The 19,341-nt window shown below is 37.3% G+C and overlaps 1 protein-coding gene across 2 annotated transcripts in view; it reads right to left on the reverse strand.

The window, feature by feature from the left end:
• The window catches only part of LOC130915756 (PDZ domain-containing RING finger protein 4-like), a 301,297-nt gene that overhangs the window by 15,931 nt on the left and 266,025 nt on the right, over positions 1 to 19,341 (reverse strand). For both annotated transcript variants that reach the window (XM_057835785.1, XM_057835786.1), the window contains exons 4-5: positions 4,365 to 4,463; positions 354 to 416 (exon numbers count right to left, since the gene is read on the reverse strand). In XM_057835785.1, coding sequence (XP_057691768.1) covers positions 354 to 416; positions 4,365 to 4,463 — 162 coding nt within the window. The remainder of the gene's footprint in view (positions 1 to 353; positions 417 to 4,364; positions 4,464 to 19,341) is intronic.

Genomic DNA, 19,341 nt, shown 5'->3' on the forward strand with positions numbered 1-19,341 from the left:
GCCCCATTTATGCTGCCCATTTTATGCCGCCTCCAAGTGGCCAAAGATAAACAACGCATGATGCGACTACTTTCAGAGAAAGCCTTCACGTGTGAGCCTTTCCTCTCGATTCTCCCAGAGGAGGCGTGAAGCTGCAGCACAGCAGCCATCCAAGTCATACACACACCCAAAAAAGGGGGGAAAAAAAACACTTGGTGCTGAGTCTGTAAGTAAAACAGCCAAGGGGGCTATTCTCGCCTTTTAACAGTCACAGTGGGGGGAAAGATCCTCCTTTAATGTGCAGCCATTAAAAATGAATGGGACTCTTCATGCTGGGAGACAGCGGTTGAGTATGATCGGGGTCTTTTTCTTACCTGCAATATGCGGTCCCCCTCTCGAATACGACCGTCTTTGGCAGCGATGCTGTTGGGACAGATCTGTGAATGGAGACGGCATGATGCAACAGTGTTAGGTCACAACTGAGGCCTGGGCGATCATCACTCAAACCTGACAGGGCATGCACCTGCTGCAGCTAATGTGAGACAACAAGGGGGCGGGACTTGTGTGTGTGTCGATTCTTTTTATTGTCTCTGAGAATGCTGTGGCACTTTATCTTCATCACGCTCCACTCCTATACAGGGCAACACTCATTAAACTGGGAGGTGGCTCGAGACAGGACCGAGGGGGTTGGACTAGAGGGAACAAAGGCAATTGAAGGTACAGAATAGATGGAGTCAGCTAAAACTATCCAAATGATGGTACTGGTGCAAAAATAGTTGGAGGAAAAAACAACATCATTGTGCCAAGAGTTAGTTTTTTTGTACATTACGATCAAAAAGTGTTTACAGGTTTAAATTGCAAGCTTAAGAGAAAAAAAGTCATGAGCCTGAATGACGACAATACGGAGAATAAAGTCACATGAATAGGAAAAAAGGCAATGTTACAAGAATAAATGTGTTCTTTAAGAAATAATTTGCAAATGTTAAGTGAATCGAGACATCATGGAGGAATAAGTGACAATGTTATGGGAAAAAAGTTAAGCAAGTAAAGGTTGTTAAGTTAAGAGAATGGTAAAAATACGGTAGATGTAATGCGAGAATCTGTCAAAATTTCACATTAAAATGTCACAATTAGAGATGTCCGATCACGTCATTTTCAAAGTATCGGAATCGGCAAAAAAATATCGGCCATGCCTTTTTTAAATATATATATATATATATATATATATATATATATATATATATATATATATATATATATATATATATATATATATATATATATATATTAGGGCTGTCAAACGATTAAAAATTTTAATTAAGTTAATTACAGCTTAAAAATTAATTAATCGTAATCAATCGCAATTAATCGCAATTCAAACCATCTATAAAATATGCCTTATTTTTCTTTGAATTATATATATATTCTGTAAAATAAATTGTTGGAATGGAAAGATAAGACAAACATTCACCATACGGTACTTACGGTACTTAAGGACTGTAGTGGGCATTTCACTCTACTGTCATTTAAATCTGTCTATGCTGTCCTCACTCCGAAGCGTCTACTTTTTCCAAAGCTAGACAGCTAGTGAACGACGCCTTAATAATCAGACTTCTTCCTTTTTCATCTGATTTATTAATAAAATGGCCTCAAACCATTGTCCTCTTTAGACCGTCCTAAAACTACAAAAAAAAAGTACACAAGCATTGCATTAGCAACAACGTTAGCTTAGCACGCTATACAGGTTAACTAAACATAAACAAAAAGCGTCTCATACAAAAAATGTAACATTTCGCTTATTAACATAATATGTACATTCTTTACAACAACCATACTTACAGACAAATCTTGTCGAAGGATCATATAAGCACAACAGAGACCTCGTGCAGCCATATTGAACTTGCAAGAAAAGAATAAACCATGTCGCAAAGCGACCACAAGAGTTCGCTGTTAGACAGCACAAAAAGCCTTGCTGTAACACTTAACAAAAGGCAGAATACTGTCTGAGCGGGACATGTGCGTTAATTGCGTCAAATATTTTAACGTGATTAATTTAAAAAATTAATTACCGCGCGTTAACGCGTTAAATTTGACAGCCCTAATATATATATATATATATATATATATATATATATATATATATATATATATATATATATATATATACATTTTTTAAGGTAGGGTTATCAAATTTATCCCGATAACGGCGGTAATTAATTCTTTAAAAATATATCACGTTAAATTTTTAACGCAATTAATGCATGCGTTGCATGACCCACTCACGCATTGTCGCGCTCAATCTGTAATGGCGCTGTTTTACCCATTTAGAGAGATAAAAGTCAGCGTAAAATGAGTAGAGTGAATTTTGGCAGCCTTTGAAGCCTTTTTTTTAATAGGCTAAAGCCTTACAATCCCTCTCCCTACGATTAGAAATATCATGGGAAGCAATGTGGGGAAGCAAGGTAGCAATTGATCTTTTTCTTAACACCTTATGTTATTTCCCAACGCAGAGAAGATATATCAATTGGTAGCACTACGCACAGTCATGGTTCCACTTCCCATCATGCATTTGGGTTGAATGGCTGCAGTATCATTTACTGAAAGCTCAACAAATACACTAGATGGCAATATTTAGTCACAATATACAAAGTCACAAGTCTTTCTATCCGTGGATCTCTCTCACAGAAAGAATGTTAATAATGTAAATGCCATCTTGAGGATTTATTGTCATAATAAACAAATACAGTACTTATGTACTGTATGTTGAATGTATATATTCGTCCGAGTTTTATTCATTTTTTTCTTAATGCATTGCCAAAATGTATATGATCGGGAAAAATTATCGGGAATGATTGGAATTGAATCGGGAGCAAAAAAAAAAGCAATCGGATCGGGAAATATCGGGATCGGCAGATACTCAAACTAAAACGATCGGGATCGGATCGGGAGCAAAAAAACATGATCGGAACAACCCTAGCTGTAACATTACAAGATTGAAGACAATGTTATGGGGGGTCCGTAAAGTTGTAATGTCACTGATTAAAAAGTCATAAGATTGCAAGAGGTTGTAATAGGAGAAAATGTTTTGAGAATAAGGATGTTTTGTTAGCAGCAGTGTTGATTTAGTCAACAATGGCGATAACGAAAACATTTCGTAAACGAACAAATTTTTCATGACGATGACATGATGATGACTAGGTAAAAACGCTTTTCGTCTGACGCGATGAGAACGAGATGAAAATTCGCCATAGTTTCCGTCATAAATTCACAATGTGTGACATTTTCTTATCGTATGTGTATAGTTAGCACGCATCTTAGCAGTCTTTGGTCGTGTCACTCACGTGGCGCAAGGTGTCAGCAAGGTGTCAGGTGGGGACCGTGTTATTTTTGACATATACTGTATATCTACCGTAATCCCCAAAGTTGCTATTGTTTCAATGTTTTATTTATTTATTTATTTATTTTACCCCCCTCCTCCCCAAAAATCTACCAAAACCTTTTTCCCCCGACACCGGGGGTGCTGCAGAACAATCAGCACCCCACTTCTTGCGCCACTATTGGTTAGCAGAAAGAAATAAGTAATGTCAGTCATAAAATGCCTCTTTGAAATAACTCAAAATTTGGAATAAACAGTATTGTTAGGGTAAGGGAATTAAAAGTTATGTGTATAATTGAGGCAGATCCAGTTTACTCTAAAACAGCTGAAAAAGTGAAGCATTAAAGGAGATAAAAAGAGATAAAAGGTGAAAGTTGTAAAACTATGAGCAAAGTGTGGTATTAGAGAGACACTTTGATGATTTCTTTTGTAAATGGCTCTGAATCTTTTAGCGGAGAGGTGAAAAAACTATGAGCAGCCTAAATTATTGAGTTGCTGTGAGCTGTGTTGCACTTTATTTTTTTTTGTGAGTGTGTGGAACCGCAGCATAACTTTTGAGATGATTGACTCGTTAACCACTGAATAATTTACCCCATGAATCCCAAGAAAACCAAGTCAGGGAGCATATAGTGAGATGACCTTCTATACACTGAAGTGCTGCTTTTAAGATCAACAGGGGCAACACCTCATATAGGCAGTGACATTCAGCCACTTCATCTCAATGCAGCGCACGCCTCTTCGACCAACTTTTTTTCCTCCCTCCTTTTCCCAACAAATGCTGCCAGGAACTGTCGACCGCAGATTTATATTCCACTCTTTTCTCGACTTCAAACAAATCAGAGACAAAAGTTAACTGACATGAAGGCCAGAGGACTGCATGAGCTTGTACGTTCCTCTCTGTTAAAGCAACCTCAACGTCATTTTGCCTTTGGATGATTGGACGTCTATTGCTATCATTGGCAGTTGATCAGATGGTAATTATTTCTCGCATTGGTTTATTGGTACTCACCTCGCTGACATAGATGGCAACGTCGTCTTCCTCGTCCGTCCTGTAGCACAGTGTCAGCCCTAGCTTTTCTTGGCTGCTGAGTCGGCACAATTCCACTTCCTGCATTGAGGGGGGAAAAAACATAAAAAAGATTGCCCAAGGTGTTGTTCAGATGAAAGAAATTATGGTTGTTCAGCGATTCTTTGAGGTTAAAGTTGTTCCAACTATTTCTTAAATATGCCCTTTCTATAGTTTGAACACATTAGCACTAACACATGTGAAATGAATTGGTGAAAGATGGAAATCTCATTGTAGTGCACCTGATTGATGAGATGAACAGTTCTAAGGCACGTTTCCGCGTGCTCATTTTGCTGCCAATTTTCTATTTGCATAAGGTTTAATTAAGGTAACAGCAGTGGGAAAGAGGACTTTTTAATGTCAGGAGAGACTGCGGGGATTTTTGTTCAAAGGAGAGGCTACAGTATACTGCTTGATCATTGACTCCACTCCAAGGCAACAGAGAGGTTCTATAAATGTGGAGCCGTTTTCAGCTTGAAAAGTTTGGCCATGAAAATTTATATCGGTCCGCTTTCTGCAACCGGACTTGTTCTGTGCTGTGATTTATGTCAGCTCGTTGACCATGATGTTCCATGTAAGCGCAAAGGGTAAAAAACTCCCATGATAGTGAATATTTACAAAGAAAACATGTTGATGTAGTACTGCAACGATTAATCGATTAACTCGAATAATTCGATTAAAAAAAGCTTTGTTTAATTAGAGTGGCGTTGTAATGGTTTGTTTTGAAAGTGTTTGCATTTAAGTTTTATTTATTTTATGTGGATATACTGCCCTCTAGTGGCAACAGTGAATATGAAATAATTTGTCCAACATGGCTGGATCCAACTGCTGTTATGTATTCGTAATTTAGTTTGAAGTGTATTTAGAATTTTTTTTGTTGATTGATTTGTTAAGAACATTGTAAAAAAAAAAATGTAATCATTTTATAGCATTTAAGCTAGCTGACATTTGCTATGCAAGTTAGCCAATTGTTCTTTTGTTGTACCTCATTTATTTATGTATTTTTTATACCGTTTGAGGCTGAGATCGGGTATTTTAATTTATTTTTAAAATGCATTTATTGCTGTTGTAAAATGAAAGTGAAATTCTGCTTGGTTTAAATAAACACTCTTGTATTTGATTTTTTATTCGCATTTAATGCTCTTTCGCAAGTGTGATTTTAGCAAGAAAAAATATAAATGTTATGGCCGGTACAAACACTTGTTTTAAATTTCCTACAATTTGCTCGCCATTGCATTAAATGTTCATAAAGTGATTACTCGATTATTTGAACTAACTACACGATAGATTAATCAATTACCTAAGTCAGTGTTTTTCAACCAGTGTGCCGCGGCACACTAGTGTGCCGTGAGAGATCATCAGGTGTGCCGCGAAAATTTTTTCCAATATTGCATTTTTTGTTTTGTTTTGTAAGGTGGTCGGGCGGAGTTGCAGTAGGATGGAAGGAGTAGGTCGAAGGTTTCGGTTTTGCTCGTTTGCTGAAGAGCGAGATATTGCTCGAGTCGGTTTCAAGAACTACTCGGATTTCTAGCCATCAGTCACCTTGCTGTCCGCGACAATGTAGACCCCAGCACGTCTACTGTTCATCATTTGATGAGACTCGCCAAATGTCGATATACACGAAAGTGTCCTTTCCATTTTATCCATATGAGACGACCGTCAATCCTCCCCGTGTTTTATTCCAACACATTGTTGAGGACAGCAAGGTAGCCACAGGCTAGAAATCCAAGCAGTTCTTGAATGCGACACAAGCAGCTATCCAACAGCGCCAAGCAAGCTTAAACTTCATCACCAAACGAAACACACGTCGCTTCAAAACAAGTGGATGGACTATTTTGTTTGCCTTCTTGAAAACACAGAGAAACAGGCTACTTTTTTTTGAAAAAAAAAACTACAAAGGTAAATGAGAAAACCTTCAAAGCATTGTTGCTGAACTTGTGCTGAAACCAAAAAGTCCTACACTGACAGAGACATTAACGCTACCTGCCTGCAAAGCCATTGTCAGCGAGGTGCTCGGCCCTGATGTGGTTAAAGACATTGCTCAAGTCCCTCTGTCTGATAATTCTGAGCTTTTCCAGTCGAACTGCTATAAAAGATAAAAACAGAGAGACTGAGAGTTGTTGAAAAAGGGCTTTGTGTGCATCTTTTTTCAATTCCTGCCAGGATATCGGCTTTTTGTTCATCTAAACAGGCTCAAGCTTCACACTGAGTAAGTATAAATAAGTATATAAGTAAGTAAACGGCTGTCGATATTTACAAACTGGTAATCGAAATAATAGATACAAAGGACTACTGTTTAGTACACTGGATCTGGATCGTAATAATGGAAGCACATCTGACTTCTACCCTATATGAATTGTATTAAGTGCTTTACATAAAAATGATCAAACGTAAAACATAAAAATAATGAAAACTTCTACTTTAAATAATAGCACTAGGTAGATAAACCTGCAATAATAAATAATGGTAAAAGTGGTATCCTTACTTGTAACGAATTAACTTTAGGGCGATCCCTTGAGGGGGGGGGGGGGGTAAACCCACTTTTAGTTACTATTAGTTGCTTTAATAAAAATCGAATAAAAAAGCTACATTTGGTTCCTCAAGTTCAAACAGAGAAATCCGCCGAACTTTGAAAGCACTGGAAGGCAAACTTCTCTCTGACTTTTGGAATTCGGGAGCCGTTTGATCATGAGAGACATTCTCATGCGTGGGGAATAGGAATGTCACAGGAGATCAAGTGTTTTTCTAGTCAGGGCCAAATATAGACTATCAAACCATAAATAAGATCAAATTATGCTAATGCAAGCAGGCATACATACGATATATGCCGCACTAAATAATTCCTCACTTCCCCCTGGTGAGGCGTCAACAAACTATTGACTTACATGAGCCACACATCTGCATCAAGTTCTGGGGCACAAAGCAAGACTTCAATCTCCAAATCCCCGAATTCGGATGTCTACATCCAATTTTTCTCCTCCTGCAGCGTGTGCACCACTGACTCCGTCTCCCAATACAGCGACATATCAAGGGTGTTGGAGGGAGTCAAGTGTGAAATGGCCCTTTCCACCTGAGGTCTTCATTAGGGCAGAAACAAGGCGACGCTCGGCAGCCTGCCTGACCGAAGAGTTGGATGGAGAAAAACGAGAAACGGGGGATCGTTTTTATTTCCTCCGTGACCCTGTGTGTGCTCACATGTCGCTGATGACAGGACTTGTCAGGGATGGTGAAGTTTGATTGCGGTGGGAATAGATGATGGGGAGGGGTGGAAGGGGGTTATGAAGAGTCACCACCTGCTGTTTTGGGGTGTAAATGAGAATTTTGTAAGACAAAGTTCAAAAAGTGTAAACTTGTATGAACTAGATCCAATTTGGGCCACTTGATTTTTCCCCCCAAATATATTACGGTGACCAAACGTCCTCTTTTGCCCGGAAAAGTCCGACTTTCACTTAGTATCCTCGTCGTCCAGGCGGGTTTTATAAATTCATAAAAATGTCCGGTTTTTATGATTTTTCACGGGACCAATTTGAAGAGAATCCCTCCGGCCGCTGGGTGGCAGCGCCTGCCTGCGATGACATGGCTCCTAGTAGTAGGGAGGGAAGAAGTAGTTCTGCTTGTTTTTGTTGGCAGTTTACCCCTATCATTAGGCATTACCGCCATCTACTGGGTTGACGATTTGGCCACAACGCCTGCCCAATTGTTAATTTTTTCACGATAAATACGTATATAATGGCAACTGTTGACTTCTGTCAGAGCTTTGACTAAAATCCCGTTTGGTGTCGCATCGTTGCGCTGCCGATGATTGTACACTTTTATAGCAAAGTTTGATTTTTGCCTCAGCTAGCTATCAGTAAGCTAAACCGCACTAGGCATTATGGAAAACGTTTTGACCTGCTACGTTTGGAAACATGCTGGTTGAATAGTTTGTCATTTTATTTCGGTTTTTGTTTGTGTGCAATCTAGAACATTGAATGAGAATATCAATTGAATGGGAATAATTTGTCAAGGACAATCGTCGTGATAGTAATTTATAAAAATGTTTAGTTGGCACATAGCCTACTGTGTGTATGTGTATTGACTGGACTACATTTCTATGGGTCAACAATGTGTATACATATATATATATATTTAAAAGTATTTTTTTTTCCAAACTGCATTTTTCCATCCAGAGTGAGGGGCACACTATAAATATATTAAAGTGATATAGGCATCTTTGAGTGAACTTCGAGTAAAATTCAAGTATCTTGAGGCCGGGCCGAGTGTCCTCTTTTTTGGAAATCAAAATATGGTCACCCTAAAATATATGATTATGTAACTGTCAAAAACAACTGACAATTGGGTCTTTTTTCTTTTTTCTTAATAGGGTGCCATTTGGATGTCACAGAGTGGACACAACAGAGGGGACACTTTGTGCTAAATATAGCCCTCAGCCTAGCTTTGCTAGCCAGAGGTTGCGCTAGACTTTTTCGTTGTCTGTCATTTTGAGTGACAGGGTCATAAAAATCCGGTCATAATCTATTTTTACCCGTCACTTAAATTTCAAAAATGATAATAATGACATATTCAATAGCAGTGTTGGTCAAAAGTGGTGCGTTACTTACTCAACTCTGAATAGATTGAAGAAACTACCAGCCATGTTGTGTCTACTCTCTGCTCTGTTGATTTGTCATCCAAGACTTGGGGTGCGTTCAGGTTTGAGAATAGCGCACGTACTTCTGACTCCAAGCTGTTTGTCCCTGCTCATTCAATTAGGCTACGTTCATATTACAGTTCTTAATGCACAAATCTGATTTTTTTGTCATATCCGTTTTTTTGGCGTGCCCGTTCAGACTGCTTTTGTCCATTGAGACCATTCAAGTATTACGCATGCGCTCTAATTCGCAGTCCAACACGCGCCGGTGCGCAGAAGCATCAAAACAAATGACAAGTCATCCGTCATTCCAGGGATATCATATTTTGCTTTTCAAAAGGAGGAGACAAATAACAGACATAAATAATCCCCGTTTAGGCTTATATTCACAGTTTATATGGATCGATAGCATGCACGCACTGTCCGTGCATGTCACACACACATACGGGCAGTTTGCACCGACTCTCCAAGACGGGCTGCAGCCAGACCCCTCTCCCGACTCTCGGCCGTGTAGGAAATGTTGAAATATAGCTCACATAGAGCAGAGAGAAAACCGATCATTCTCATGCTTATCCTCAACCCATTTTAATTTTTTTATGACTGTTGTCAAGCCCGGCCCTTCCCCAAAAGCCGTGTTCACTGCAAGCTAGGCACTAATGACGCACAGCTGAAATCGGATTTGGGACACTGGACGGTACAGACCGCCGCGACAGTCTGGAAAAATGTGGCCCAGATCGGATTTGAACCACATACAAAAATGACCCAGATCGGATTTGAAATGGTCCACTTCTATGCGACTTGTCCCGTTCAGACCGTCAAGTTAATGCCTGACTCGAGTCGGAAAAACACGAAAAAATTGGATTCGTGCATTAAGACCTGTAGAATGAACGTAGCCTTAGACAATGCTCTCCAAAGCTTCCTAACGTTTCCGTGTTTGCTACACCTGAATGCTAGTTCGGACATTTTTCCGAGTAAGGCCAATGACGTCATGCATCAAGAGAGACAATAGCTAATTAATATGCTCACTCGCCATCCTGTGGTCTGGGGTGTGAATTGCAACCTGTCAAAATGACGGATGGACTTCAGTTTTTTCCGTCACCGTTTTAAAAAACCGGTCAACGATGGAAAATATTCGGTTAACGCGACCCCTGTTGCTAGCATAATAGCTAACATGACTTTAGATACTTGATGAGAAATCTACCATTTTACAAATACACCTTTTGAAATGATTATGTTAAATTCTTTGACATATAGCTTTAACAGAGTGGACATGTTTTGATCATAAACACTGGACATACTGCATTAAACTGCATAATTTTATTTTTAAGGGAGATTAAAAAAAAAAATGCTTACTGCAGTTGAAGAAGAATGAAGACATTAATAAATGGGTAATTTTCTTAAACAGACGCTCAAACAATTTAACAGAGTGGACAATGACAATGTGGAAGGCCAAAACAATTTTTTTTTTTTTTTTTACATTAGAGAATGAATGATTAAAGAATGATTTTTTTTTTTTTTTTTTAACTTATATTATTTTATAGACTGAATTTAAATAAAAAACACTGGAGACATACTAAAATTCTATACAAACCTTTTTCCAGAGGTTAAAAAAAATAAAAAAATAGAATTTAGGAGACTGTACCCTTGAATTTATAATAGACGGCAATTGATGATACACAAAAAAGTTTAATGAGTATTTGTCCAACTTTAGTGAATATACAGCCTAATATATGCTGGGCACACAAATGGCACCCTATTAGGACAAAAAAAAAATGACCCAATGACATAAAAGAAGAGCGATTGGACCCTTTGCACCCCCCCCCTCCAATCAGACTTTTGTCGTGTTTAGTTGCCGCTCTTTATTTTCCATTTAAAATCAAATATATCTTCATTTTAAATGACTTACTTTCAAATATTGGTCGAACAAGTGATAATTAACTTGTAAAAGCAAAGTTGATGAGACACTCAATAGTCTTTGTTTGTAGATACACTGCTGGCCAAAAGTATTGGCACCCCTGCAATTCTGTCAGATAATGCTCAATTTCCCCCCAAAAATGATTGCAATTCCAAATGCTTTGGTAGTAATATCTTCATTTATTTTTCTTGCAATGAAAAATAACAACAGAGAATTAAAAAAAAAAAAAAAAAAATCGTTATCCTTTTACACAAAACTACAAAAATGGGCCGGATAAAAGAATTGGCACCCTCAGCCAAATACTTGGTAGCACTACATTTAGACAAAATAACAGCGAACAACCACTTCCGGTATTCATCAATGAGTTTCTTACAATGCTTTGCTGGAATTTTAGACCATTCTTCTTTGGCTAACTGCTCCAGGTCTCAGTTTTGAAAGGTGCCTTCTCCATTTTCATATCTCTCCACAAGTGTTCTATGGGATTTAGGTCTGGACTCATTGCTGACCACTTTAGAAGTCTCCATTGCTTTCTCTCAAATCATTTTGTACTGCTTTTTGACGTGTGTTTTGGGTCATTGTCCTGCTGGAAGACCCATGACCTCTGAGGGAGACCCAGCTTTCTCACACTGGGCCTTCCATTATGCTGCAAAATGTGTTAGTAGTCTTCAGACTTCATAATGCTATGCACACGGTCAAGCAGTCCAGTGCCAGAGGTAGGAAAGCAACCCCAAAACACCAGGAAACCTCTGCCATGTTTGACTGTGGGGACCGTCTTATTTTCTTTGAAGGCTTTGTTATTTTCCTGTAAACTCTATGTTGATGCCTTTTCCCCAAAAGCTGTACTTTTCTCTCATCTGACCAGAGAACATTCTTCCAAAATGTTTTTTGCTTTCTCAGGTAAGTTTTGGCAAACTCCAGCCTGGCTTTTTTAAGCCTCTGGGTCAGAAGTAGGGTCTTCCTTGGTATCCTACCATTGAGTACCTTTTAATTCAGAAGCCGACGGATAGTACAGGTTGACACTGTTGTACCCTCGGACAACAGGACAGCTTGAACTTGTTTGGATGTTAGTCAAGGTTCTTTATCCACCATCTGCACAATCTTCCTTTGAAATCTCTCTTCACTTTTTCTTTTGCGTCCACCTCTAAGGAGGTTGGCCACAGTGCCATGGGCTTTACACTTATTGATGACACTGCGCACGGTAGACACAGGAATATTCAGGTCTTTGGAGATGGACGTGTAGCCTTGAGATTGACCATGCTTTCTCACAATTTTGCTTCTGAAGTCCTCAGACAGTTCTTTGGTCTTCTTTCTTTTCTCCATGCTCAATGTGGTACACACAAGGACACAAGACAGAGGTTGAGTCAACTTTAATCCATTTTAACTGGCTGCAAGTGTGATTTAGTTATTGCCACCACCTGTTATGTGCCACAGGTAAGTAACAGGTGCTGTTAATTACACAAATAAGAGAACCACCACATGATTTTTCAAAAGGTGCCAATACTTTTGTCTGGCCCATTTTTGGAGTTTTATGTAAAATGATAATGATTTAAAAAAAAAATCCATTCTCTTTAGTCTTTTTTCATTGCAAGCAAAATAAATGAAGATATTACTACCAAAGCATTTGTATTTCTTTCTATTCCTCTTTTGCTTTATCTCCATTGCTGATTTCAATTATTATGATGATGATGATTATTATTATTATTATTAGTATTTTTATTTATTTTTTATTCTAGTCGTGATTAAATGTGATTTTTATGTCTAATTTTATTTCCTGTTTCGATTGTCTTTGTTTTTATGTTCTATTGATTTAATGTGATTTTTATGATCTTCATGTGATGTGAAGCACTTTGAAATGCCTTGCGTTGAATTGTGCTATATAAACAAATTTGCCTTACCTTGCCTTGTAATTGCAAACATTTTCTGGGAAAAATTGAGCATTATCTGACAGAACTGCAGGGGTGCCAATACTTTTGGCCAGCAGTGTAAGTGGAGTCTGGCACTTACCTGCACGGTTGAATTGAGTCAAACATTTGACACATGGGTCAATTGTCAATTCACACAAATGCCCAGAACTTCCGCAGTGACACCTCTTAAATTTGCCTGATTTTTATACCATTAGTGCCTTACGGTGCCATATGAAAGAATCCAAAATTTAAACCTTGTAGCTCAATCAGTTTTGAAGTTATTGCACTTCTGTTTGGGTGCCACGCCCACTTTCCGGATCTGGGAATTGCACGGTAAATTTCAGATCCTATTTGGAGGCCCTCATCTTTTATTTTAAGGTAGGTAAGGTAAGGTAGGTAAGACCTACAAATGGCTATATGTATGTATTATTTGTCTGTCTATCAGAATATACACTTAGAAATAGCATAGGTACACCATATTTTAGAAATATTAACCCTTCAAAAGTTGATTTTTTTTTTTAAACGAAGGGCTTGTTTATTTTTGTGGTTTTGTCGAGCTCATAATCCATATCTTTGAAATGTTTTGTAGGTTTTGTAGGTAATGTTGGTAGGGTTTCAACTCATTTATTACCATATTTGGGAAATCTACTACAGTATGTATTTATTAAGTTTCAAAGCACTCGGCCCGGGAGGGCTTCAAATATGACCTCCATATAATACACACTTTTTGACTAACAGTTAAGTACGTACGTTTAAACATGAAAAGAAGCCTTCCAAGTACTATTTTGGCATACTAGGTTCTCATAATTTGACAATTCAGCCTTTTAAAAAGGGTTTATTAAAAACTGAAACAGAAAAAAAAAAACAAGTGTTTAAATTCCTTTAACTATATTTTGGCAAAACATGTCGTGGATGCTATTAAAATACCAAGGGAGTGGGAAGTTTTAAATTGTGAATAAAAAAAAAAAAAAAATCATGTTATGAATCCTTCCAATTTATTCTCAACCTTTAGTCTGCTGAGATGTTGACAGTATGCTTGAGCACCTTTAACCTGCAGTGGTTCAGTCTTGGATTTGAACAAAATATTGCACGCACTTTCTGTGACCTTAGAGCACACACTTTCCAACAGAATCAACAAAGCTGCAATCTTTGACAGCATCAGTAGATATGACAGCTTCACATCTTGCTTGTGGAAGTGGAGTATACAGACAAGAAAATGAATGTGTCGTCTCAATACTGTCATATGTTTAAAATGCTTCAAGGCACCAAGAGCCATCACCGCTCTTGGCAGAAATATTATCCCAGCACATCTCATGGTGCTACGGAGGTGGTAATAGGAGCTCCAGAGATAGTGTGGCACACCTTGCATGCTAATACGATGTGAGAAGGATGTTGAAATCGTTGGCAAGGTTTACATCCATCTTAGAATAACACACAAATGAGCTGTGAGTGGGCGTGACATCACACATTTCTGCTTCAAGACCTTATGTGTGAGAACAAACTACATTTAGAACAATTGGTTTGACTTCTCATGGTACAATATATTGAAACACCAGTCTGAAAATGTCTTGCCTGTTCAATGAGTAGCTAAACATACCTTTAACTCCTGCCACTACACCCAAAAATGAATGTTTTTTTTTTTTTGGTTCCTGGTAGGAGATTAGCACACAGCACTGAGATAAGAGCTGACAGTAAATTAATGGCGGAGATGGAATGATGTAGTGCGAAAATTGTCGCCTCGCCATCAGAGCGCACTGTGGGCTGTCATCGTAATGGCTCCTTTGATTACGATAATTGAAAAAGCAGCCACAAATGCACTGAGATTGAGAGGGAAGCTTGTCAACAAGCATAAAGTTTGTCATTTTCCTGTTGTGACCCACCGCACTTTCTTCCTCTTAACCAAAAATGGCCAGGTTCCTTTTTGCAAACTCTCCAAAGGCAGTGGGTGATATCACAAACAAAATGTGCCTGCCTCATTTGCTATAATGGTTCTTCCATGCAACACATCAACTATAATAAACCACAACAACCATCAATTATTGCTGTAGTTTATTGCCACTCAGTGATTAATTACTAACAGCAGCTCGTGATCACTTTGCAATTTTAACATGAGTAAATAAGTGACTCACTGAGAGCTATTTGTTTTACAGTATATAATTTATTACGGTGTTTGTAGTGATGTAGAGCTGTGCTATTATCCTGCTTTTGGTACAGTCTACTCATTGGCTGCCATTGACGGTGGAAGACGAACCAGAATTGCTGTGAAAAGGAACTGATTTTACATTGGCCGCACATGTCGGCATATAACCACTCAACACTGAAACAGTATAACCTTCCTACTGTATTAAACGGCTTTAATCTTATTTTATAAATTAACTCATTAGCTGCTATTGACAGCAATAGACGGCCAAATGGACTGAATGTGTACTGCAGTGTCGATTGCTCTAACTCTGTAAATGTAAAAAAAAAAACAAAAAAACAAAAAAAAAAAAATATATATATATATATATATATATATATATATATTAGGGCTGTCAAACGATTAAAATTTTTAATCGAGTTAATTACAGCTTAAAAATTAATTAATCGTAATTAATCGCAATTAATCGCAATTCAAACCATCTATAAAATATGCCATATTTTTCTGTAAATTATTGTTGGAATGGAAAGATAAGACAAGATGGATATATACATTCAACATACGATACATAAGGACTGTATTTGTTTATTATAACAATAAATCAACAAGATGGCATTAACATTATTAACATTCTGTTAAAGTGATCCATGGATAGAAAGACTTGTAGTTCTAAAAAGATGAATATTAGTACAAGTTATAGAAATGTTATATTAAAACGCCTCTTAAAATAAAATTTGTAAAATTTTCAATCAAAAAATAAACTAGTAGCCCTATTCTGTCCTCAATGTGTGTGAGTACACAAATTGACAGATAGCGAACATAAGTTCCAAAAAGAAATCAGACGGTGTGGCAAAGTTGCATGGGCTTTACTGAAGTCATCTCTTTTTGACAGGAGCACGTTTCTTGTATTTTTGTAAAACTGAAAATAACAAGGCAATGTGTCAATAACTTGCATAAATCACAAAATAACATTAAATGTACACACACGTGTCCATTTGAGCAGTAGCACTAGCCAATTAGCTCACAAGCATCCAACAATGTAACTGCATTTCACCATATAAGCGAACAAATTCAAATACACATCATTAATAACTATCTAATGCTCATGAATATAAACAAAGGAGGAATATAACTCACAAGCGATGCATGTATTAGACACAGTGTGATGGGGCTATGAGAACTGCCACTGAATACTGGATGCAGACGTTGCTGGTCTGAATAGCACTGTCTATTAGTGTGAGTTCGCGTCAACATATAATCACGTCAGAAAAGCGCGCAGAAACCCAAATAATCAGCTGCACTGAATCGCCAGCAGAGGGCGACATTACGCCACATAACATATGCAAGTCACACCCAAGCGCCAGCAGAGGGCGGAAAAACTCCATAAAACACAATTAACAAGTTGGCCTTTCACTGTACTGACATTTAAATCTGTCTGAGTGGGCCTAGTGCGTTAATTGCGTCAGATATTTTAACGTGATTAATTTAAAAAATTAATTAACGCCCGTCAACGCGATAATTTTGACAGCCCTAATATATATATATATATATATATATATATATATATATATATATATATATATATATATATATATATATATATATATTTATGGCGGGACTGAAAAAGCAGTTTCTGCTCTTGCAACCCTCTTTAAAATAAACTGCTGTATTTTAAGCCAAAAGAACTGTTGTGTTTGATAGAACAACATGTCTATATGCTGCCATAGCAGATTCGTGGCGCATTAAGCCCCCAAACTATTTTTAATTTTTCCGTTTTACCCTGAAAACCCCCGTTTACAGACATCGCGCAACCGCTTTTGTTTTAACCCAGCCATAAAACGAAAGTAATTTATTATTCAAAATGTCTGTCGCTTTTAGCTGAGAATCATTAATTGATGTCTCATATTTCGTTTAAAAAAAAATGACTTAAAAAAATTATTCATTCACATATTTTAAACTTTTAAACAAATGATGTCACAATGAAAAAAATGGCGTCCGTAAAAAAGTCAGGGATATCTACCTCATAACCAGTGTTGTTAATAACGGCGTTACAATATAACGGCGTTACTAACGGCGTTATTTTTTTCAGTAGTGGGTAATCTAATTAATTACTTTTCTCATCTTGGCAATGCCGTTACCGTTACTGAGGACGGAAAGGCATGTGTTACTATGCGTTACTATATTGGTCGAAAAGTCTGAGGGAGACGGACTCACCGAGACGACAGAGCAGAGCAGGAGTAGGGAGGAGGCAAGAAAGTTGTGACGCCGAGCAAACGCGATGCTAGGTAACTCCAATAATACATGTGGTAGCCGATAGCCTACAAATTACGCCCGCATGTTATGGTACATATGGTAGACATGGTAGATATCACATGTACTGTACATAGATATAACTAGATGCAAAATGACAGACATTGCACTAAATGAGTTAGTAGACAGCCGCCATCTTAAAGCAGTAGACTTTTTAGGACGGCTCTGTTGTAGAGAACCTTCCTAAGTAACTTTTTATCTAAAATACTTCTAAATCGGCAAAATCTTGACTTGAATCTATCTTTAAATGATGAAACAGTTTTAAAACTTTCATATGTCGAAAGTAGAGAGAAGGGAACTAATGCAATAATGGGAGCAATTTTAACAACTTTTAACAGTTGATTCAGGGTAAGGGTAAATTAGGGTAAAGAATTGGGCTCGGGCCAATTGTACCAAAAACCTTCACAAAAAACTTCACATAGTGTGGCCAATGTTTTTTTTTTTTTTTAAATTATCACCAATTACTTTGCCAAGTAACTAATTACTCTTACATTCAGGTAATTGAGTTACTAACGCAATTACTTTTTGGGAGAAGTAATTTGTAACTATAATTAATTACTTTTTTTCAGTAAGATTAACAACACTGCTCATAACTATCGCTTATTGTATTTTTTTTTTTTTTTGTTACTGTCGCATTTTCTCCGATATGTTAGATAATCGATCCAGACAAAAAAAAAAAAAAAAAAAAATGGAAAAGAAACATTTAAAAGGGTAAATATATGAAAAAGAAAATGTCGACCACTGCTTGATGTCTGCGATTTCTGCATCGCAACCCTTGTTATATTACCATGTTTCACCCATAACATCCCCCCAAAATTCAGCTGTAGCCATTCACAGTCGTGTCTTGACACTCGGTGGTACATGCTACATGGAGTTTTGAGATCGAAAAGAGGTAAGTACGCGATATGTCTTTAAATCGTGGCATCTGTAATTCTGCTCTCGCAAGCTCTCGCCTTCAGATAGGGTTTTGCTGTTTAAAAAACTTTTTTTTTTTTTTTTTTTTTAATATGCCTTCCAGTTCAAAATTTTTCTTCCCCCAGAAAATTGAGATTTTAAGCTTTCCAATGATGTATCACACATGCATATCGGACAATTTTGAAAGTTGGCTAAATTGGGGTTCTCAGAGCGGAACTTCAAGTCACCTGAGTGTTTTCTGCCATATATATATATATATATATATATATATATATATATATATATATATATATACACACAGTATATATATTAGATATATATTGTTGTATGTAAATGTCATTTAATATGTGCTACAAAAATACGCTCAGCTTTTGTTTAGAATTAGCTTCTCATCACTGGTTACGATCCGGCTTGCTTTTTCATTCATTCGTGCAGCTTCACAGTCCTTTAGACAGTGTGGACCTGAGGTGGGTAGTAACGCGTTACATGTACTCCATTACATTTACTTTAGAGCTGCAACAAATAATCGATTAACTCGAGTACTCAATTAGAAAAAAATGATTCAAATTAATATTTTCTGCTTCGAGTATTTGTTTAATTAAAGTGGTGTTGAAATGGTTTGTTTTGAAAGTGTTTGCATTTACTTTGATCGATTTGGGTGGATACACTGCCCACTAGTCTGCCTCATTTAACATGGCTGAATCCAGTTGCTCCCTGTTAAGACCAAAATAAGCTAAGTTTTTTTTTTTTTTTTTTTTTTGAGCTAATGTTTGTTTTAATGCATTTGTAATTTAGTTTATTTGGTATATTCAGGCGTTTTTTTTTGTGGTAATATGTGTCTGAACCATTTGTTAAGAGCATTGTGAGAAAAAAAAAAAAAGAAAAAAACCTTGGCATTTTATAGTATTTTAGCTAGCGGACTATTGCTACGTAAGTTAGCCAATTGTTCGTTTGTCGTCCATAGATCCTCATTTATTTATTTTTTTAATACCGTTTGAGGCTCAGCTCAGGTATTTTAATTTTTTATGTTCCTTAATCGATTACTCGATTATTCGAACTAGTTCATCGATTAATCAACTGCTAAAATAATCGATAACTGCAGCCCT

Source organism: Corythoichthys intestinalis, chromosome 5, assembly GCF_030265065.1.
Source record: "Corythoichthys intestinalis isolate RoL2023-P3 chromosome 5, ASM3026506v1, whole genome shotgun sequence".
NCBI lineage: Eukaryota > Metazoa > Chordata > Actinopteri > Syngnathiformes > Syngnathidae > Corythoichthys > Corythoichthys intestinalis.